Source organism: Thunnus albacares, chromosome 5, assembly GCF_914725855.1.
Source record: "Thunnus albacares chromosome 5, fThuAlb1.1, whole genome shotgun sequence".
NCBI classification, from domain to species: Eukaryota; Metazoa; Chordata; class Actinopteri; order Scombriformes; family Scombridae; genus Thunnus; species Thunnus albacares.
The window spans coordinates 18,079,151-18,101,101 of record NC_058110.1 but is presented as its reverse complement, the minus strand read 5'-3'; the positions used below and the strand labels follow the sequence as shown (position 1 = coordinate 18,101,101).

Sequence of the window (21,951 nt, the reverse complement as noted above, 5' to 3'; positions counted from 1 at the left end):
TTTCATTCATTTTTTGATTTGTAAGATGCAAGACCTGATTTTATTAGCCGTGTGGCCATTTTTAACTCTTAATAAAGTTGTATGTCATCTACATAAGGGTCAACAACAACGTTGTTATTGCTAAGAGTTTGTTTTTCTTCATCTGCAAGATGTCTCAAAACATGTGAACTGAAATTTGGTATTTAAAAATTTGGACAGACTGCATTTCAGGTAAATGAATATACAACTTAATATGATTTTAGTCATGATGTGCAGCTGGGGTTCTTGTTGTGGTTATGTGTTTTGAGTATTTCAAACACACAGCTATGAAACTATTGTTTAGGTTTGTTTAAGCAAGAAAGAGAATCGCACTCAGTGGAGGGTTCTAGTTCAAAGTCCATGTTCCATCATGCCATTCCCGGGACATCCAGTTGGCCAATCCACTAAGGGGAGGCCTCCTGTCTCCCCCATCTATGGACACTGCAGGGCAAACAGTTGGACTGGCACCCTGAAGGATGCCTGCTTTCCACCCAGCAGTCACTCCAGCTCCATGAAGGAACCCCAGGGTGCTGGTTACTACACTGCATCTCCACCTTCACATACTCCTCCAACCTCTCCCCGGCCGTCCCTTGGCATAGCAGTCGGTTCCAGCACAGCTCCCATGTTATCCCACTTCATGATTGTGGTCATAGGAGACTCCATAGTCCAGAATATCAGGATGAAGACGGCGAAAATGTACTGTTGCGAGGGTCCAGAAAATAGCCAGCAGAATTATACAGGACCATCCAAAGTTGGAGCGGACTGTAGTTAATGTGGGTGCAAATGACATCCCAAAAAAAACAGTCGGAACTGCTTAAACTGCACTTCATCCACTTATTGAAGGTCCTAGAGACACAAACTGCCACGCTTACATCTCTAGACCAATCCCGACTCTTAGCTGTGGAGTGGGTCGCTTCAGTCGCCTGCTGAGCCTACTCACCTGGCTGTCATCGGCTTGCAGCAATTACGATGTGGCTTTCGTTGACAATTTTAACTTGTTTTGGGAGCATAGACAGCTTTAATGGAGGGATGATCTCCACCCAATTAGAGCTGACTCTCGCATGATAACAGCAAACTTATCTTACTATTTACAGCACTCACATGCTCCACTGCTCCTAGCCATTCACATGCACCTCCCCACTTCCGGTCAAGTCCCTTGCTCTCTTCGAGTGACCGGTCCCACAGTACTTGATGTCCTCTGGGTCTGGCCCCTGCCAGATCAGTTCCACTAATTTAATTAGTGCATATAACAGGCATGAACTCATTGTTATAACTCTCCCTTCTATTTTTCCTCATTCCATTCGTATATGTAAAAATAAAACAACAATAAGAAGAAACTGTGTCACAGGGCCAAAAGACTTCAACTTTGACATCTTAAAGTTTAAAATGAGAATTTACAATAACGCTGTCAGAATAGAAAGACAAGCCCATATCTCAAAGATCATTCGTGAAAACTAACACAACCCCAAAGTCCTCTTCTCCATGATTAACACTCCTTTGAACCCATCTCTGGCTTTCAGTTTAAATAAGCAAGCCTCAGATCTAAAGAGTCAGGAATTTGCATCATTTTTTTAAAGTAAAAATTGACACCATTAGATCCAGTATTATAAATACATATTCATCAGCTGTTTGGGATCTATTGGTGGGTGGGTCTCCACCTATGACATCCTTTAGTATGACAACAGATGATAAAATTGGTGTTATGATCAACAAAATGAAGTCATCCACATGTGCACTAGACCCCATTCTTACCAGTGTGTAAATCCAGCTTCCAGTGCCTCTCTCACAAAACATTTCCCTCTGCCCATCTCAAATCTTCCTTTTCTTAGTAAAATTCTTGAGAAGATTGTATTTGACCAACTACATGATCATCTGAATACTAATATATTAGATAAATTCTAGTCTTGCTATCAGACCAACCATAGCATGGAAACCTCTTTTTTATTAAAGGTACTATAAATGACCTGAGAATTTTGACTGATTCAAACAATGTGCCTTTCCTCTTTTTGTTAGATTTGAGTGCTGCATTCGATACAGTTGATCATGGCATTTTAATTGATGGACTTGAGAAATGAGTAGATCTCTTTGGTGCGGTACCTGACTGGTTTCGCTCATACTTGTCAGACATTTTTTTTGTTAGTTTAGGCGACTTTGTGTCACAGACATTTGACATTGAAGATGGTGTTCCTCAAGGAAGCATTCTAGGTGTTATTCTGTTTTCTTTTTACATGCTGCCTCTGGGCAACATAATTAGTCACCACAATGTCAAGTATCACTGTTGCTGCTGATGATACACAACTATATATCTCTGTTTCGCAAGACAACCCCAGTTCTTTCAATGTTTTTTTTACCTGCCTTTCTGATATCAACACTTGGATGAGTAATTTTTTTTAAAAAGAAATAAGCAGAAAACAGAAATTCTACGTGTTGGTCCAAAAGCAGAAAGGCAGAGACTAGAGTCAGTGTTTGCCAGCCTGTTCAAGCAAGTTAAAACATGTTACAGATTTAGAGGTGATTTTAGACTTTGATCTTAATTTTACTAGCCATTTTAACAATGTCACAAAAACATAATTTTTTCATCTGAGGAACTTTGCCAAAATGAGACCCTTTTTATCTCAGAATGATGCTGAAATTCTGATACATGCTTTTATTGCAAGCAGCTTAGATCATTGCAACTATCTTTTTAATGGTCTCCCTAAAAAGTCTTTAGGAAAATTACAGTTAATTCAGAAAGCTGCAACCAGGATTTTGAGCAATACAAAAAAAGAGATCATATTACCCCTCTGCTCGCAGCACTGCACTGGCTACCTGTATCTTTTAGAATTGATTTTAAAGTCCTTTTACTTATGTACAAGGCCTTACATAATCTAGCACCTTCACATATCAGGAACTGCTTTTCATTTTATGTCCCAACAAGAACTCTCAGATCTGCCACTGCCTTTCTTTTATAAATTCCTAAAGTCTCCCACAAATCTGGTGAGGCTGCTTTATGTTCTGTTCTGTTCTGTTCTGGATCTTAGAACAGCAAACCCCCTTGGACTTTTTAAAAGGAAATTCAAGACCTATCTTTTTAATTTGGCTTTTAATGTGGGTTAACTTTACGCGTATCGTTGTTAATATTTTATTGTATTGTGATCAAACTGTTTGTTGTTTGTTTGTTTTGTTTATTAGTTTGTTTTTCTCGTTTTGTGAAGCACTTGGCCTGTATCTTTGTATGAAAAGTGCTGTACAAAAAGTTATTATTATTATGATTATTATTATTATTATTAAGGAAGGCATTGCAGAAAGAACTAACCTGTTTTATATCTTGTTTCCTGCCAGCTCGCACATGCCCACCAAACCAGTACCCTTGTGCCAGTGGGCGCTGCATCCCTATCTCATGGACATGTGACCTGGATGACGACTGTGGAGACCGCTCAGATGAACCAGACTCATGTGGTAGGTCTTAACTGCACCTTCATATTGTTAGTCTTGCTTGAATAGCAAGTTATTTAGATTAAACAACAAATATGTTTGTGATATTTTACACATCCTCTCTTGTTCTGTCTACCCCAGCCTATCCAACCTGCTTCCCTCTGACCCAGTTCACCTGTGCCAATGGCCGCTGCATCAACATCAATTGGCGTTGTGATAATGGTGAGCATCATCTTGTGAGACTTCCCTCATCCTCCATGAGGATGTATTTTAAAACAATCCAGTAACTGACAATAAAATCTTGCATGTGTGCTTATGTACAGACAATGACTGTGGGGATAACAGTGACGAAGCAGGCTGCAGCCATTCCTGCTCCAGTGTCCAGTTTAAATGTAACAGTGGCCGCTGCATCCCAGAATACTGGACTTGTGATGGCGACAATGACTGTGGTGACTACAGTGATGAGACTCATGCAAACTGTACCAATCAGGGTAAGGAACGATACAGTGTACTGTATGGAAGACTGAAATACTACTGCTCTAAGAATAGTTTTGTTACTGCACTGTCTCCTCTCTTCCTGTGCATGTGGATATAGATTGGGTTTGTGCTTTTGCCAGTTGTACTTGAGTCACATTGTGTATTATATTTCACTATGTTTATATGTTGCTGTTTGCAGTTGTACAGAGGTTGTCACAATGAAGACAGGATCTTCCTCCTCACTGTCCCATTTCCTCCGCTATGCATGCCCATGCTTGCCCTCTGGCTTCTATTTATCATTTACAGCAAATCCTCTCTGTAGCTCTGTTCAGGATGTGATTATGTGTTGTGGTTAGATAACAATTAAACTCTTTCATGGTTTTGTGCAAACGGCACAGATGTTTTGACTTTGCCGCAGTGATATGAATTTACGTGTTTAAGTAAGAAGTGAAAGTAGCTGGTGGCCATGTTCTGCTTTGGAACATTCAGTTTTCCTGGTTAACCACTCATTGTGATAATAACTGAGAGAGCGTCATAGAACAGTGTCATACCCTTCCTGTGCACTGTGTGTGTTCTGATGCTGTATGTACTGTTTGATACATGCAGAAACGCAGCCAACTGCTGTCAAGTCCCAGCATGCAAAAACGGAGCCCAGCATGACCTGTTGGTCTAATGAGCAATCTGTGCTTTGTATGTGTGTGTGTGTCTGGCTGTGTGTGTGTGTTTGCGGGCTCTCTTGGTCTGCCGTCTGGAAGTCATTAGCTGAAATAAAAAAGCAACACTATTGCCTTCCCATTCTGTATATTGTAGTTCTGTGCTGAAAGGTCCCAGGCCTGTTTGCTGCTTTAGCCATGCCAAACGTTGACCTTTGCCATGAGGGGATGTCATTGTGCTACCTCCTCAGTGTGACATCAGCCAGTGAGCTGTGTGTGTCAATGTTGTTTGTCTTGGCTCAGAGTCAGGTAGTTAAGCCAGTATCCCAGCATATCTACACATTAATTACTGACTAGAATGGCCTATTCTTTCTTTTCTCTGTTTTTGGTCCAGCATGTGTGGTCTGTGCTACTGTTGTTTGCTGATTGTGATATCAGTCTGATATTTTTCAGTTGCTGACTTGTATTTGTATCTTATTTCTTTTTTGACATTGGCTAAATTGCACTCTCCATCTCTTTTGTTGGCTAACTGTCACATTTTTTTCCTCTCCAGCTACCCGTCCTCCAGGCGGCTGCCATGTAGATGAGTTCCAGTGTCGGATGGACGGCCTGTGCATTCCCATGCGCTGGCGCTGTGACGGTGACACAGACTGTATGGACCTGAGTGATGAGAACAACTGTGAGGGTGTCACCCACATGTGTGACCCAGCAGTCAAATTCAGTTGCAGGGATTCTGGTGAGGATGCTGACAGCTGGTTTAAGTACCAGAGTTTAAGGGTGATGTGTTTTTTTTGGTTTTTTTTGACAATGTCAGTTAAGGATGCAGTGTTATTGTGATGGTACAAATAGGGTTTTATTCTTGGAAATTTCATTGAAAAGAACTGATTTCGGTCAGAAATTTCACTGTTACAACTGCTGGTGTGACCAAGTCTATCATCTTGTATAAAACGGATTCTTTATGAATGTTAAGTACTCTTCAAAGACACAAGCTAAGAGTTGGTATCATGTGATCCTGCCAGCTCGCTGCATCAGCAAAGCCTGGGTGTGTGATGGCGACAGTGACTGTGAGGACAACTCGGATGAGGACAATTGCGAGGCATTGGTGTGCAAGTTGTCTCACCATGTGTGCGCTACCAACGACTCAATCTGTCTGCCTACTGAGAAGCTGTGTGATGGCACTGACGACTGTCCGGATGGCTCTGACGAGAAGCTTTGTGGTAAAACATTCTTTGCACACAAAAATACAGCATGACAATATGTTCAGTACCTTATTGCTTTGTTGTCATTTACCTTTCATATTACCTTTCATTTACCTTTCTCGGCTATATCCCAACTATTTCATCTCTGTTTTCTGCCTGCAGACTTGTGTTCATTGGACAATGGTGGTTGTAGTCACAACTGCAGCATAATTCCTGGGGAGGGCTTCATGTGTTCTTGTCCCCTGGGCATGGAGCTGGGAGCAGACAACAAGACCTGTCAGATCCAGAGGTTCTGTGCCAAACACCTCAAGTGTAGCCAGAAGTGCGACCAGGAAAAATCCAGCGTCAAATGCTCCTGCTACGAGGGCTGGGAGCTGGAGGCCGACATGGAGAGCTGCAAAAGTATTGGTGAGGAAAAAGAGTTACTCCTACAAACTGAAGAATTTCTTTTTGGCTCCAGACTGAGAGCAAAGTATTTAGGGCTGAAAAAGCTCTACAGTTCTTATTTTACTGTGTGTATATATATACAGTATTTGATACATAGTGGTGTTGAAGATATTTTTCCAAAAAGTGAGCAGCACCTCTTCAGTTATTTAATCATTTTTTAGGAAGGGGCTGATGGAGTGAGACAGCTGTGGCAGGATTTGATCCAAGACAAGCAAGGGGTTTTGTGAATCTGAACTCTGAGATGAGATCTACTCTGTTCAGACACTAACACTTTGCTGGGTAAAATTTCTTTGCTTTCAGATCCCTTCAAGCCTTTCATAATTTTCTCAAACCGCCATGAGATCAGAAGGATTGAGCTTCACAAGGGGGAGTTCAGTGTGCTTGTACCAGGCCTGAGGAACACCATTGCCTTGGACTTTCACCTCAACCAGAGCACCCTGTACTGGACTGATGTTGTGGAAGACAAGATCTACCGTGGGAAACTGTCTGAAAATGGAGGTAAGACAGCCAGTCAGCTGCAGCTCTCTGTGATTTTAAGTTATGCAGAAAGATAGATGGGGTGATGGATTGAACGGCCACTCAGAACATTCTAATTACATAGTAATATGTTGATTTTTCAGTGTCATCTAGTATAATAAAAACATTAAAGTGGATTGTTCCATTTGAGATGAAAGATATCATGTTTATACTTTTGACTGTGCATTTCTCAAAAATTGACCTTCGCTGAGCAAATACACTCTGTAATTTCTCAGAGCCAAAAGTTTTTAAAAAGAATCTGTGGTCAGCAGTGGCGGTCTGTGACCCTGAAAAAATCTCCCAGGTCATGGCTGGCCTTTCCCGCTCCAAAACCCCAGGTCTCCTTGCCAATCAAGGTTGTGTTCCCAGCACAGCACTTAGGGGGCACACGGAAGGCTTTGTCTCTTCCCATTTGTCTCAGCGCTGGCTGTGCATGACTGCAGCCAGAACACTGATGTAGCGTAGGAGGCACAACACACTGCAGCTCCAGTTCCCAGCCCTCCAACTTCACTTTTAAAACAGGACTCCTGAACAGAGACATTGTGACCAACTCATAGATCAGCTCCTGCTGCTTGTTATTGAAGCCATTTCAGCATAGCTATTTCAGCATCTCCAAAGTTCTTGGCATACACTGAGTAGTGCCAACACATTAATTAGGACACCCCTACCCACACAGAAATCTAGCCATAACTCCAGCATTCCTTCAAGCAAACTGTGAGGAAGGCCTATCCCTCTCCTTCTAATTACAGTGCTACTGGAAGGCCTTGTAAGGAACTTGTCTGATCACCCACAGCCAGAGATGATCACACATTTGGGTTTTGCACTTAGTTTGCATAAGAGCCAGTTGTTGGCTGGGAAAAAATAAAAAGAGGGAGATCTGGTGTTTGAAGATTGTTTTCTTAGAAGTGGGGCAGTGGGGTTAGGAAGATAGCGCTGGTCAAAGCCACACTAACAGACTCAGCAGTAGTGCGAGCAAGTCACTGATGGAGTTCATAAGAGTGAAGAATTCTAAACAATTCACTGTTTGTCAGGGATTTTTTTTTGCAATGAACCATATGTGTTGGCAGGAGATTTGCTCTCACTGGTGAAAGTGACACAGGCCAAGCTATTACACTAAATTAGCTGAATTACAACTGGTATTCTTCCACTTAAAATTAACATTAAAATACTATAGAATGCCACAAAATAACGATCTTGGTAACTTTTTCATCTTGCTATTCTGTTATCAAATTTCTCTGTGTGTCCCGGTCAGCCCTGACTAGTTTTGAGGTGGTGATCCAGTATGGACTGGCTACTCCAGAGGGCCTGGCTGTGGACTGGATAGCAGGAAACATCTACTGGGTGGAAAGCAATCTGGACCAGATTGAGGTGGCCAAACTGGATGGGACCATGAGAACCACCTTGCTGGCTGGGGAGGTGGAGCACCCCCGGGCCATCGCCCTAGACCCTCGTGATGGGTAAGAAGCATCTATGGATTTGAAAGTTATAATCACCCTTATTTAAAACGGGAAGTTTGTGTTTTTCTTACATAGAATGTCCAGTTTGTCCATTTGCCACATTGTCTTAGGATAAGGATACATTCCTCCCACTTTATTTTCTATGAAACACATTCTCACATGATGATACTGTACTCATTTGTGAAAATCCCTACTCATGTAGATTATTTTCTGTTGGCAGTATTCTATTTTGGACAGACTGGGATGCTAGTCTGCCCAGGATTGAGGCAGCATCGATGAGTGGTGAAGGCAGACGTACAATCCACAGGGAAACAGGCAGTGGTGGCTGGCCCAACGGACTCACTGTAGATTACATGGAAAGACGCATTGTCTGGATTGATGCCAGGTAGCATTTGCCTCTAGTCTCTGAATATACAGAGTGCTCTCATTGCGCTGCATCCACCCACGCGCTCATTACATCACCCAATTACTCAGTCTTTTTTCCCTTTGCTTGCCATCATACATTTTTTAATAAACATGCAGATGTTCTTTGCTTATATAAAATTGCATACAAAGTACAGACTTACCCAGTAACATAAACTGACATGCATATACTTTATCTTATGTGTATGTTACCCTGTTATATAAAGTATATACCTCTGCCCTAATGTTTCTCCAGGTCGGATGCTATCTACTCTGCTAAGTATGACGGTTCTGGGCTGATTGAAGTGTTGCGGGGTCATGAGTATTTGTCCCACCCTTTTGCTGTCACCATGTATGGGGGCGAAGTCTACTGGACTGATTGGAGGACTAACACTCTGGCTAAAGCCAACAAATGGACAGGACACAATGTCACCGTAGTCCAGCGCACCAACACGCAGCCTTTTGATTTGCAGGTCTATCACCCGTCCAGACAACCCCAGGGTAGGTTGCACACCAGATACTTGAGAGACGCATAAACACTCACAGGCAGAGAGCACCCATATCTCAGATTTACCTAGGCCTATCACCATGGCTGACTGATTTGGGCTTTAACTCAAAGGAGAATAGTGACAAACTTGCAGTTCATTGCTGACCATGTTGATTCACATCTCCTATTCCCCAAAGACAGCTGACCTTTTAGAGCTGTGAGACGTGTTGTCTCCTCACACCGGCAGCAATTTAGACACCTCCTGCTGCCTCGTTGATCAAAAAGTCACCTCACTGTTTGGCATTTCCCACCGGCTGGGTAGAAATAAAACCATCCTCCTGTGACTTAAATGTCATGTGTTGATCTCACAGACACACATGATTGACAAGATGGCAAAAGGATTGTCAAATGTGTTATGCAGTATGCTGTCACATTGAACTGTCACCTTGATGTTTAGTAGCCAACAGCTATAGGATCCCAAGGGTGTATGGGTAGCAAGAGAGGCACTGGGTCCTGTAATTGGAGGCAGGAAAAGAGAGATTTCACAGAATTGTTGATTGACAGCTGCAACAAATGCCCATGACATTGACGAGGCAACAAGCTGTGTTGACAGGTCTGGTCGACAAAGTCTTTTTCTACACTCTCACTTCCCTTAAGGGCCCATTGATGGAGAGGTCCATTACATTTTGAAAAGAAGAAAATAACACAAACAGCATCTCACATTAAACCATTGGCTTAGTCTGAAACAACAATTTATAAGTTACTTTCATGTATTCTTTCAAAATTTTTGAAACTATCCTTTTCACAGCAATCTATAGATCATATAATGATGCAATGAAATACCCTCGCTGGCTGTCTTTCTCACATACCACCTCTTTTGTCTTTGTATATTGTTTCTCTTTCACAACGCTTCCTGTATGACTTCTTCTCTAGCTCCCAACCCGTGTGCCACCAGTGATGGTAAAAGCCCTTGCTCCCACCTTTGTCTCATCAACTTCAACCAGACCTTCTCCTGTGCCTGCCCTCACCTCATGAAGCTGCAGCCTGACAAACGGACCTGCAAAGGTAAGGACACATACTGATATTCACAAACCTTAAGCCATTTTCTTTTACTTAAAAACCACTCTGATGGAGCATGTACACACAGCACAACACTGTCATATATTATCCATGTCATCAGGGAGGAATTTGCAGGAATATTTTCTCACAACTGTCATGACTGCTACAATGTCCTCAGCTCCCAAACGTGACATCAGCGTCATTAGCTGTCATCTCTTATGACAGAAGACCTGATTACATCTCCTCTGTTTGTGCCACATTGGCCTTCTTCATTTTCATTTGATATTTACATTTCATTTCATATGAAAGACTGTCACAAGTTATGTGTTGAAGTCTTATTGCAATGTGATTTCATGAGTGGGTTTCATGATGGTTTTCGAGGAATAGCTGTGGGAGTTTGTGTGCACATGCTCTCATTTTGAAGTCGTTCAGCATGCTACAGAACAATCTTCATCTCAGCAGTGGGGATGTAAGGATAATTGGATTAGAGGGCATCTGATGCATTCGCCATTAACACAGGAATTTTCAGGTTCTCAGTCAAACTGAGATTTTCTCTGTACTCAGCCACATTTACCACTTAAACTGATTGAGGGCGAGGGTCCTCTTCTATCGTCTAAGAGGTAATCAAGCCTCAACAAGGGCAACATGTAACTGACTGGTCAGTTTGACCTTCTTAAAGGAGATCTCCCAATTTTACACATCAAAATGTGTTTGCAGGACTTGGAGTAGTACTGCATATATAAAAACAAGTTGTACAAAGCCTTTTGTGGCTGCAGAGGGAGCTGCACAAAGTCTGATAAATTGCCTCAAGTGATGTCACTTGTCTCTTGACCCTTGTTTGAAAAAGATATGGGGATGTGAAGTTTGAAAGAAGTGAGCTCCCCAGACCTCTGTAGCCTGCTCCTCATCTCTGCTTGAGGCTACATTAGCTGCTAGTAGCATAACACACACAAACACATCTCCCACCAAACTGTTGACTGTCAAGTTGCATTGTGGGTAATGTAGGCATCAAATTTTGACAATGAAGAATAATACTTAGAATAAGAAAGATGATAGTGCTGGTTCTGCTGCATTGATTTTGACCAACAGTGTTAAAAGAGTGCAACGCTAAATCGGTGTAGTACTCATTGAAGCCTTTGTTTCCTAAGATATAACTGGCTCCACCCTTTAGATTTTGTGACCAGTACAGTGAGAAGGAGCCCAAACTTATTAAATTTGAAATCAATCACTAAGATTTTGCCCTTTCCTTTGAACCAAGAAACCATATTTAAATAGTTCTTAGACATTTATTCAGGCAGTGATAAGTTATTGAAATTCAGCAGAAAAAATGCCTCATTTATTCTGTATACTTCTGTTCTTCCTTTCTCTTTTCTTCCCTCCCTCCCTTCCTTCCTTCCTTATAAAAAATGTGCTAAAAGTGATCTCTGTTGTTCATTTTTCTTTTCCAGAGTCCCGGAAGTTCCTTCTTTATGCTCGTCAGATTGAGATCCGAGGAGTAGACATTGACAACCCCTACTACAACTACATCATCTCCTTCACCGTTCCGGACATAGACAATGTCACAGTGGTGGACTACGATGCTGTGGAGCATCGAATCTACTGGTCAGATGTCCGAACACAGACCATCAAGAGAGCTTTCATCAATGGCACAGGAGTGGAAACTGTTGTTTCTGCTGGTAAGAACAATCCTAGGAGTATTTGTTAGAATTTTTTTAATTGATTATTTGTTTTTTTATTTCAATTATAAGTTTGTACTTTCACAAATGCCCAGGAAACCCTAACATTTACCATTGTGACTCTGACATTCTCTAGACCTCCCTAATGCTCACGGGTTGGCAGTAGACTGGGTGTCCAGGAACCTTTTCTGGACCAGCTATGATGCCAATAAGAAGCAGATCAATGTGGCCCGACTGGATGGATCTTTCAAGAATGCTGTCATCCAGGGCTTAGACAAGCCCCACTGTTTGGTGGTGCACCCTCTACTGGGGTGAGTGTTACCTCCAGTTAGCTAGGCCTGCATTCAGTTCATGATGTTAACTCCCTGTCTGATGTTCTTTTTTGTTTTCTATTTCACTCAGTAACACTAGATTACCAAGTCGCTACCATGTTTTATTTCACAGATTACTTTGTTTTAACACTTTTTAATCACTCATGGATTTTATTTAAACTTAAAGACAAATTCAAGAGTATTTGGGGCCTGTGTGCTCTAGAACAATACACTTTGGTTAAAGGATTTAGTTACAGCCGTTGTTTCCTGGCTGCTTCTTCATCCTTTGACTTACTACTTGTTCCTCATTTGATACTCCTATTGTGTCTTGTAATGCTTCTTTGGTAGAGCATTGTTCTCCAGAAAACATTTTGCCCCCTTTTAATATCTCATATTATTCATATCTCTCCTCAGGAAGCTGTACTGGACTGATGGCGACAACATAAGCATGGCTAACATGGATGGTAGCAACAGCACCACACTCTACACCAATCAGAAAGGGCCAGTAGGTGAGCAGATGGTCCCTCCTACAGCCATAAATTATTGACTGCCACGTATTACTGAATCTCTATTTAACTTTACTGGGTGAATGCACTGATTAAGCATATTAGTATAAGAGATTTCTGTGCACAATAGCATTATTATTCTTTCTACCCAGGCCTCTCTATTGACTATGAAAAAGAACAGCTGTACTGGATTAGCTCAGGAAACAGCACCATTAATCGTTGTCAGCTGGATGGATCTAAACTGGAGATTCTGGATGGTGTTAAGGGGAAACTTACCAAGGCTACTGCTCTGGCTATTATGGGTAAGATGAAAAAGATAATACTTTAAATATAGTGTCTTTGTATTTTATCTGATAGTTGCATCATATCAAAATCTCAAAATTACTAAATTATTACATACCAAGATATGAATCAATTTCACTCACTGTAGGAGACAAGTTGTGGTGGGCAGACCAGGGAACTGACCAAATAGGAACATGTGACAAGAAGGATGGAGGAAACTGGAAGATTTTGCGAAACAACACCTCCCCTATGATGCACATGAGGATCTATGATGAGGATGTACAAAAAGGTAAGGAACATCACTTGAAGACAAAAATGGTACTGCTTGTAATATAAAATCTCATGTTCTGAAGCCGATGTAAAACTCACCAATATTGTGCTTCAGTCAGGGTAAACTAGAGAGAAAAAAGAGATTTTCTTTTTCAGTACATTTTCTCAATTTTTATTTGGGCCTTACCGATCTCCTTCTTCTTCAGCGGGTATCAATCTATGTAGTAACAACAATGGAGACTGCTCCCAACTGTGTTTGCCCACCTCACCAACAACCAGAGCCTGCATGTGCACCGCTGGATACAGCCTCAAGACAGGCCAGCAGTCCTGTGAAGGTAAGACACTGCTTCACATCTACAGTCATACATATAATTGGAATGAAGTGTGTCCTAAAAACAAAAAGTAATTGTTCTGTCTCTGAGCAGGTATGGGCTCCTTCCTGCTTTACTCTGTTCATGAGGGAATCAGAGGAATTCCACTGGACCCGGAAGACAAATCTGACGCCTTGGTGCCAGTGTCTGGCACCTCCCTGGCTGTTGGCATCGACTTCCACGCTGGTGAGTGACACTGAGTGACACTGAGGGACACCAGTAATGAGATGTCCTTGCTTGAGTGGCATTTTAAAGCTGTCATTATCTCAGTGAAGTGAGTATTTATAGGATGACACAAATGGGCATCTTCCTTTACAGAGAATGACACCATCTACTGGGTGGACATGGGCCTGAGCACCATCAGCAGGGCTAAGAGAGATCAGACATGGAGAGAAGACGTGGTCACCAATGGCATTGGCAGGGTGGAGGGCATCACGGTTGACTGGATAGCAGGTCTAATCATAATATAACATATTTGAAATCCAATTTTAATTCTATCCAACACTTGTGTACATTTCATAATTACACAAGTAGAGATAAAGGGCTACATAGCTGATTTATATCTCTGTTCTTTATAGGAAATATTTACTGGACTGACCAGGGCTTTGATGTAATCGAGGTGGCGAGGCTGAATGGCTCCTTCCGCTATGTGGTTATTTCCCAGGGCCTGGACAAGCCCCGAGCCATCACTGTCCACCCAGTGAAAGGGTACGTCTGTCTGCCAACAGTTAAATTCTGCCTTCTGTAACTGTGTTGCTCTAAGGTACTTCCAATGTAGTTTTAAGCATACTGCTATTTTTCTTCATTCTCACGAATGTGCTTATATCACCTCTTTTGTGCAGGTATCTGTTCTGGACTGAGTGGGGTCAGTATCCTCGTATTGAGCGCTCTCGGTTGGACGGCACTAATAGGTCGGTCTTGGTTAATGTGAACATCAGTTGGCCCAATGGAATCTCCATCGACTATGAGGTGTGGACCACAGTTGACATCATAGTACTAAAGAACTTCCTAAATACATTTGTCTTCATTAAAAGAGAGGGAGTTTCCTGTGTCTAGTCTAGACATGCATGCACTGTGAATTTTCAGAGACCAATGGACCATTGGTCAACCCAGGTTGTTATGTAACAAGTTTCTACAAATATCCGATATTACTGTATCTGCCTAGTATATGTAGCTTCATAATATTTAAAAGTACTTAAAGTTTAGCTTCAGAGCTCATACAAATTCTAATTTTTGCTAATGCTGGTTACCTAAAATTACGCATAAAAATACACAGTATTGTATATTAAAATGTTATGATGTCAGTGTTCTTTAGGATACAAGCAAGCCAGTCTCCCAAAAACCTTTTTGTTTAATTTGTAATTTTAAAATGTGACCTTCCTTGAACAATCAACACTATTTATTGTCGTTTGTGCCTGTAGGAGGGTCTGCTATATTGGTGCGATGCCAGAACAGATAAGATTGAGCGCATCAACCTGGAGACAGGACAGAACAGGGAGCTCGTGCTGGCCAACAACAACATGGACATGTTCGCTGTCTCAGTTTTTGAGGAATACATCTATTGGAGCGATAGGTGAGTTCAGTAATGAATTTATTTGTTAATTGATCTATATCTTGCCATTGTTCTGAATTATTTCTCCATACCTTTTAATACATAACGACTTTTGAATTATGTGCAATATTTCACTTTGTATCATACTGTTAATTGACAGTTTTGTTGTCTTTTGTTTAGGACTCATGCCAATGGCTCCATTAAGAGAGGCAGTAAAGACAATGCTACAGATGCAGTCCAGCTCAGGACTGGCATTGGTGTACAGCTGAAAGATATCAAGGTTTTCAACAGGGCCAGGCAGCAAGGTAGGAACACACACAAACACACACTCCCATAAACTTAACCACACATTAAATGAAAATTAGCTTTTTCACTCTGAATTCTAGCAAAAATGTGCTCACAAGGACAGTGGGCTGCCACAAGTTGGTCCTCACATGTATAGAAAAACAGGCCTTCACACACACAGTGATAAAAACTTTCACTGTCCAACTTAATCAACACCCCCCAGGAATCAATGAAATGCTGGGTTTAACCAGGCTCATTATTTGTTTAACAGCACGCCATATAAATGTGTCACACTCTCCTCAGGCACCAACATCTGCAAAGACAACAACGGCGGGTGCGAACAGCTGTGTCTTTTCCGTGGCGGCATGGAACGCACCTGCGCCTGTGCTCACGGCATGCTGGCAGAGGACAACCGCAGTTGCCGCGACTATGACGGATACCTGCTATACTCGGAGCGTACCATTCTGAAAAGCATCCACCTGTCTGATGAGACAAACCTAAATGCGCCAATAAAGCCGTTTGAAGACCCTGACCACATGAAGAATGTCATTGCCCTCAGCTTTGACTACCACGGTGGTGGAGGGAAGGGAGCCAACCGCATCTTCTTCAGTGATATCCACTTTGGCAATATCCAGCAAATCAACGATGACGGCACTGACCGCAAGATTGTAGTGGACAGTAAGTATGGAGTCACCAATCACATGGCATTCTTTCAGCTCCTCAGAAAATCCACAAAGCTCCGCTAAGCATCACTCACTGTTTGTCATAAACCTTTCCCTCCACTCTTTCTACATGTATTTCAGCTCTGTTGCTTCGTGGTCCTGTTCCTTTTATCTTCTCCATTAATAATTGAACGTTGTCACTCGTACTCTCGACACTGTAAACAGCCATCATCACGCATGTTGACAACACAAGTACCCAGGAGGACCCACTGTAATGAACACACAGCTGCAGCTTTTCAACTAGAGGAGATTGACATCACTTAAGGCTGCCACATGGAAGAAGACACACTTGCACGCACACATACACACACACACACTGTGTTTTTTGCTTGTTTTAACACTGAAGTGTCTTTTAAATCGTACTCTCTTTAAATGATTCAAGAGTAGGTTGTTGAACTCCAAAAGCATCACATTTAAAAGCCCTGGACCAAAGCTTTTCTTAGCAAGCAATATTCAAAACATTCATTCTTTGATTTTTAAAAAAAAAAAAAAAAAAAAAAAAAAAAAAAAAGACAGCAGAACGCAGTAAAGTGCATGAGGCGAGTTTGTTTATTGATGTTGCATCGAGATCAGGGTTTTGAAAAGACTGTAAAAATGGCCGCCAGTTTTTACACATTAGTTTTTCATCCACCAACTACAGAATGTATTCCATTTAATCCAAGAGAGGAAACAGGAAAGTGTTAGCTTCACATAGAGCAATATTTTGGTCATGATGATGTGTCATTGTTAACTTCTGCAGTCCAATTTAATGAAAGCAAATTCAAAATTTTAGCTCAGACATATTAAGATTTTTGTCTGATTTAATGCATAACAGTTCATAATCTAATTACTGTAAATATGATATTGATTTCATCTATATTGCCCAGCCCTATGGCCAGATTTAAATGAGGTAGCAGTGATCTCAGAGTCAGTTTTGCCCTCTCTCTGAGCTTGTGTCCAGCTCAAAGGGCTGTACCATGTCCCTGCCCATCACATGAGGACAACCAATCAGACAGCTTTTACACCCTGCCCAGCGCCCTCTACCCAGCTCTAGTAAGTCTCTTCTAAACTTCTGAGACATAAATCCATAAAGTACAGGATTTACCACTGCTGCTGAGGATGACAACAGTCTGGCCAGGATGGCAATAGTCTTATAGCCGGGTGAGACATTAATGGTTCCTCCTATGAAGGAGAACATGAGCGCGTAGGAGGGCAGCCAGAGGAGAGTGAAGACCAGTACAAGGAGAGCTGAAGTGTGAGTGACCTGGCTCTGATAGCGCTCCAGCTGGGGGGCATTCCCAAGCTTCCGTGCGTGCCGAAGAAAACAGTAGATCTTGGCATACATCAATACAATGATGCCCAGCGGTAGAGCGAAGCCAAACAGGAAGAGGGCGATGCTGTAGACAAGCTGGCTGAAGTCAGACAGGAAGGCAAAACAGTACACAGCGTTGGACATGGTAACTGTGCGGAAGGCAAACTGTGGTGCTGCCAAAGCCGAGGCAGGGACCCAGAGCAAAGCTACCATCAGCTTTATGCGTCGGTGCATTCTTGAACGGTACACCCAGGTGGGGTGTACCACTGTGAGGTAGCGCGTCACAGCCAAAGCTGCCAGGGTAAAGACTGATGCAGACGAGCAGGCCACACCCAGGAAGCTGATGGCTTTGCACAGGAAGCTGCCGAAGGGCCAGCATCCCAGGGTGATGGCGGAGGTGTGGAAGGGCAGGCAGAGCAGCAGCAGCAGATCAGCAGCACTCAGGGCCAGCAGCAGAGTGTCTGTACCATGCGGGGGTTGACCGTCTCTCCTCCTCCTGCCAGTTAGGATGGTGATGACCAAGATTTGACCCACCAGGCCGGTCACCAGAATTAGCCCATCCAGAATGGGTACCAAAGCCTTAATCAAAACTTCATCTGCCCTGTTCATTTGGCCCAAATCACTGCTGTTTACTTGCTGCCCCAAAGTCTCCATGCGTTCACAATAAAAATCAATTTACTTAATTAATCTAATGGCCTGTCAATGTTGAGCATTAGAGCAGCATGTTCACGCAGTGTCTGAGTAATGCATCTGTTGGCTCTTGTTCATGTTTTAAATTGTATTAATCACAGGCATGACCACACTCCATTAAAACAACTAGTGCTCTCATAATGATAGCAATTAATTAAGCAGTTAAGATCACACTGGTCAGTTGACTTCTTCATTGACCTTTATAAACTGTGTTCTCTCTGGAAAACAGATGAGAAAGAGTATATTCCAGTTTATTTTTAGTTTGTGTGTTGAGTGGTAAATGTGACCTGCAAAAATATACAGTCCATTATTATGCGGTTGGAATTCATTCTCAAGTGCCCAGAGATAGTCAAGTGGTTAAGTCTGCTGCGTCTAGAGCCACACATGCTCCTGTTGGTATCTGGTTGAATCCCTCTTCCACTCTTACGACTCTTACTGTTTTCCAGCTGTTTGAAGAAATTAAAATAACTTATATGGTACTTGCCTTTTCTGAAAAAAATCAAGGAATAGACTCAGAAAAACTCCTCTTAAAATGTCGTGCTGATATCCAACTTTACTCAAAAAAAAAAAGAAAACGTGACCTTAAAGAGCAGTCCTTGCACACTGGCTTTCGCTTCGTTGCATCAGCATGTTTATCATAATCCAAGGAGCAGTTTGGGTCAAAATCAGAGAAGAGATGTCAGTGCAGTAGTACTCTATGGCTGTATTGATTTCTTGAAACCAGGCAACAGTGGACAAATTCATCCCAATGGTTGCTAACAGACATTCCACTTTAAAAGCAGTCAATGCTACTTGATGCTAAGTGGTCACCGCGGTAAAAGGCATCTTGTCCATTTAGAAGCTCTTCAGAGTAGTGTAACCCGTAGACTCCACTAGTAGAAGAGTTATTGTACAATTAACACGATCTTCAATCTTAGGAAGGAAAAAATACATAAGTAATGATCCTAAAACGAACAGTAACAAAAGCTTAGTAATTCTTGAGTGTCCGTTGGATTACTGTACTACTCCTGTGATTGTCAGAAAGGCTCTGTTCAGAGTGTGCTATAGTCTTCCCAACAGGTTTTCTCCATTGTTTGCACAGTAACCAGGGGCTGAGCTGATCTAGGCAAGGGGAGGGGGACTCTGATGTTTCTCATTACATAATACAGGCTGGAACCGACTTTATCCATTTCATTCAGTGTATGATTTTCCTTAAATGCAAGCAATTAGCTGCTCAAGCACACCTTCTTTGTCATTTTCGTTTTGTACAGCCTGAGCGGTGTGGGTGAAAAACACAAGTATGACTTTGCTTGCGTGACACTGTAATTTAAACTGGTCTTTTAGGTGTATTTAGGTTGGTTTACTAGGAATTCAGCCCTAAAATTTTCCTGCATTAAGGCCGATTATGGCACTTCGTCATTCATCTAAAATGTCTATTAAAGGCTAATTATTGACTTTCAGCCAAGAGCAAACAGTTGTGTGGAGTATTCAGGTTTTTATTGTTGGGTGTAAGTGGTCATAAATGTGGTTGCTAGTGTGACTACAAACAGATGGATGCACACCTTGGAGCCCATAAGACTGCATAACAGTGTCCTTTTCCATGTTGTGTGTCATGGAGGCACCACAGATAAAAAAATTACTACTACCATATGTGCTATGAGTGGGTGTCGCAAAACAAAGGATGATGGATGTTTGGAGCAGCTGCTTTATCTTTACCGTTCATGGCTGATTTCTTCACTCTGGCTAGTGTCCCTAAAGTGACTCAAGCTTTTCCAGTGGCAGTTTTCTTCCCAGAACAAGAAGTATGAATGAGAGTATCCACAGGGAGTTGCATTTGTATGTGCAGCCATGAAATGACAGGATGATACACGCTCTTTAAACTCTCTCCAGGAACAGCAGGCGTGGCACACACCCGGTTCTGTGTGGTACTGCTTCCATGTTACTCTTTCCTCTCTCTCGCCTCTTTAACCTTGTCCATCTCTCTCACAGTGTTTCACCATTCATGAACTTATTCGGGAAGATGGGGGGCCTCTTCAATAAAGTCCCACCAAGTTAACCACGGATGCAACTTGTTAAAATATGACAGTGATTAATGATTTGTTGAATTCTCACCAAAAGGACTCATTAAAGCTCCTACTAACACCCTTGAAAGGTGGTATTTTTTATAGTGAAATAAAAAGAGTTAGTTCTTAAGTTTTATACATCTCACAGTGTTGGCTGGATGGCAACAAAATAACTATAGTCTGAAAAATCATCATGGTCCAAAATATTTACAACCTTTCTTGCGTATCTGTTCCACAGATGTAGGTTCAGTTGAGGGCCTGGCGTACCACCGTGGTTGGGATACACTCTACTGGACAAGTTACACAACTTCCACCATCACTCGCCACACTGTGGACCAGAGCCGCTCTGTGGCCTATAATCGCAACACTGTGGTTACCATGTCTGGCGAAGACCACCCTAGAGCCTTTGTGCTGGACGAGTGTCAGGAGTGAGTCATTAATATCGAAACGTGGTGTTCTGCACTGTATCAGGGCCCAGTTCCAATACACTTTCTTTCTTTTTTTTTCTTCTGAACAGCACATTTGTTTTAGTTCAGTCACCCATAACTTTTATAGAAAGACATTTTGGAAGCCAACACAGCAGATTATTATACTAGTCCTGTGTTTGTTCCCACAGCCTCATGTTCTGGACCAACTGGAACGAGCAGGCTCCCAGTATCATGAGGGCTTCCCTGAATGGAGCCAATGTGCTCGTGATCATTGGCAGTGACATTAAAACTCCCAATGGCCTGGCCATAGATCACCGTGCAGAGAAACTCTACTTTTCTGACGCCACACTGGACAAGATTGAACGCTGTGAATATGATGGAAGCAGCCGTTACGTAAGACAGCCTTTTAATCATTTCCTTTGGCTCTAAAGAAGACCTCATCAAGGCGTTGACTTACATTTCAGTGATCTGTGAAATTATCCCTAAAAATTTCTGTTTCAGGTCTTGTTGAAAAATGAGCCTGTCCATCCGTTCGGCCTGGCTGTGTATGGAGACTACATCTTCTGGACTGATTGGGTGAGGAGGGCGGTTCTTAGAGCTGACAAATACACAGGAGGAGACATGAAAGTGCTGCGTGCTGATATCCCTCAGCAGCCAATGGGCATCGTTGCTGTGGCTAATGACACCAACAGCTGTGAGTATCATTCACTGTAGTAATTGTTAAGCTTCTTTAGGCTGCTCCTGTCAATCATATTATTCCAGCCAATGTTATTGGTGTTATAAAGGCTTGTTTTGCCAAGCAGCTGTTTGTGGCGCTTTTATCTTGTACTTCATGAAAGCCAACCTCCTATACAACTATAAATATGGCCGAGCTGTCAAAATTTGACATTACTACCCTACCCTAACTAACCCTAATGTGTTATACATTCCTCAGGTGAGTTTTCTCCTTGCCGAACAAATAACGGAGGTTGCCAAGACCTGTGTCTGCCCACATCTGATGGACGGGTCAACTGCAGTTGCCGTGGAGTCAGACAACTTCTTGAAGACAACACATGTTCTTGTAAGATAAAAAAGAAACTGCTCTCTGGTTTTAGAGAGTAAGGAGTTTTAGGCTCCTCTTTATCAAAAAGTTGAATGTCCTGTTTCTATCTCACCAGCACTGAATATGTCATGTGGAAGTGTGGATGACTTTGAGTGTGGAAACGGTGACTGTATCAACTACAGCCTGACCTGTGACGGCATGGCCCACTGCAAGGACAAGTCTGATGAGAAGCAGTCCTACTGTGGTAAGTTTTTCTTCAGAGTTATTAATTAGTGAACAATGAGCTCTCACAGGTCATCATTAATAATTTATGTGTCAGATAATTAGCTCATGGTCATAATCCTAGCAATTGAG

At 42.2% G+C, this 21,951-nt stretch overlaps 2 protein-coding genes across 2 annotated transcripts in view; one reads left to right on the top strand and one right to left on the bottom strand.

Annotated features, from left to right (window-relative positions):
• The window catches only part of lrp1ab (low density lipoprotein receptor-related protein 1Ab), an 89,439-nt gene that overhangs the window by 48,356 nt on the left and 19,132 nt on the right, over nucleotides 1–21,951 (top strand). The window contains exons 18-46 of the mRNA XM_044352205.1: nucleotides 3,340–3,456; nucleotides 3,574–3,654; nucleotides 3,756–3,923; nucleotides 5,116–5,298; nucleotides 5,582–5,779; nucleotides 5,924–6,169; nucleotides 6,509–6,706; nucleotides 7,977–8,181; nucleotides 8,402–8,566; nucleotides 8,840–9,084; nucleotides 10,004–10,135; nucleotides 11,578–11,805; nucleotides 11,942–12,116; nucleotides 12,531–12,625; nucleotides 12,775–12,924; nucleotides 13,053–13,193; nucleotides 13,381–13,509; nucleotides 13,600–13,731; nucleotides 13,864–13,998; nucleotides 14,124–14,253; nucleotides 14,388–14,514; nucleotides 14,967–15,118; nucleotides 15,278–15,402; nucleotides 15,686–16,060; nucleotides 20,366–20,555; nucleotides 20,744–20,948; nucleotides 21,057–21,249; nucleotides 21,490–21,615; nucleotides 21,713–21,841. Coding sequence (XP_044208140.1) covers nucleotides 3,340–3,456; nucleotides 3,574–3,654; nucleotides 3,756–3,923; nucleotides 5,116–5,298; nucleotides 5,582–5,779; nucleotides 5,924–6,169; nucleotides 6,509–6,706; nucleotides 7,977–8,181; nucleotides 8,402–8,566; nucleotides 8,840–9,084; nucleotides 10,004–10,135; nucleotides 11,578–11,805; nucleotides 11,942–12,116; nucleotides 12,531–12,625; nucleotides 12,775–12,924; nucleotides 13,053–13,193; nucleotides 13,381–13,509; nucleotides 13,600–13,731; nucleotides 13,864–13,998; nucleotides 14,124–14,253; nucleotides 14,388–14,514; nucleotides 14,967–15,118; nucleotides 15,278–15,402; nucleotides 15,686–16,060; nucleotides 20,366–20,555; nucleotides 20,744–20,948; nucleotides 21,057–21,249; nucleotides 21,490–21,615; nucleotides 21,713–21,841 — 4,875 coding nt within the window. The remainder of the gene's footprint in view (nucleotides 1–3,339; nucleotides 3,457–3,573; nucleotides 3,655–3,755; nucleotides 3,924–5,115; nucleotides 5,299–5,581; nucleotides 5,780–5,923; nucleotides 6,170–6,508; nucleotides 6,707–7,976; nucleotides 8,182–8,401; nucleotides 8,567–8,839; nucleotides 9,085–10,003; nucleotides 10,136–11,577; nucleotides 11,806–11,941; nucleotides 12,117–12,530; nucleotides 12,626–12,774; nucleotides 12,925–13,052; nucleotides 13,194–13,380; nucleotides 13,510–13,599; nucleotides 13,732–13,863; nucleotides 13,999–14,123; nucleotides 14,254–14,387; nucleotides 14,515–14,966; nucleotides 15,119–15,277; nucleotides 15,403–15,685; nucleotides 16,061–20,365; nucleotides 20,556–20,743; nucleotides 20,949–21,056; nucleotides 21,250–21,489; nucleotides 21,616–21,712; nucleotides 21,842–21,951) is intronic.
• Nucleotides 16,583–20,355, bottom strand: LOC122982710 (galanin receptor type 1-like). The gene has a single exon (XM_044352214.1). The coding sequence runs from the start codon at nucleotides 18,047–18,049 to the stop codon at nucleotides 17,012–17,014; it is 1,038 nt and encodes a 345-aa protein (XP_044208149.1). The 5' UTR covers nucleotides 18,050–20,355; the 3' UTR covers nucleotides 16,583–17,011.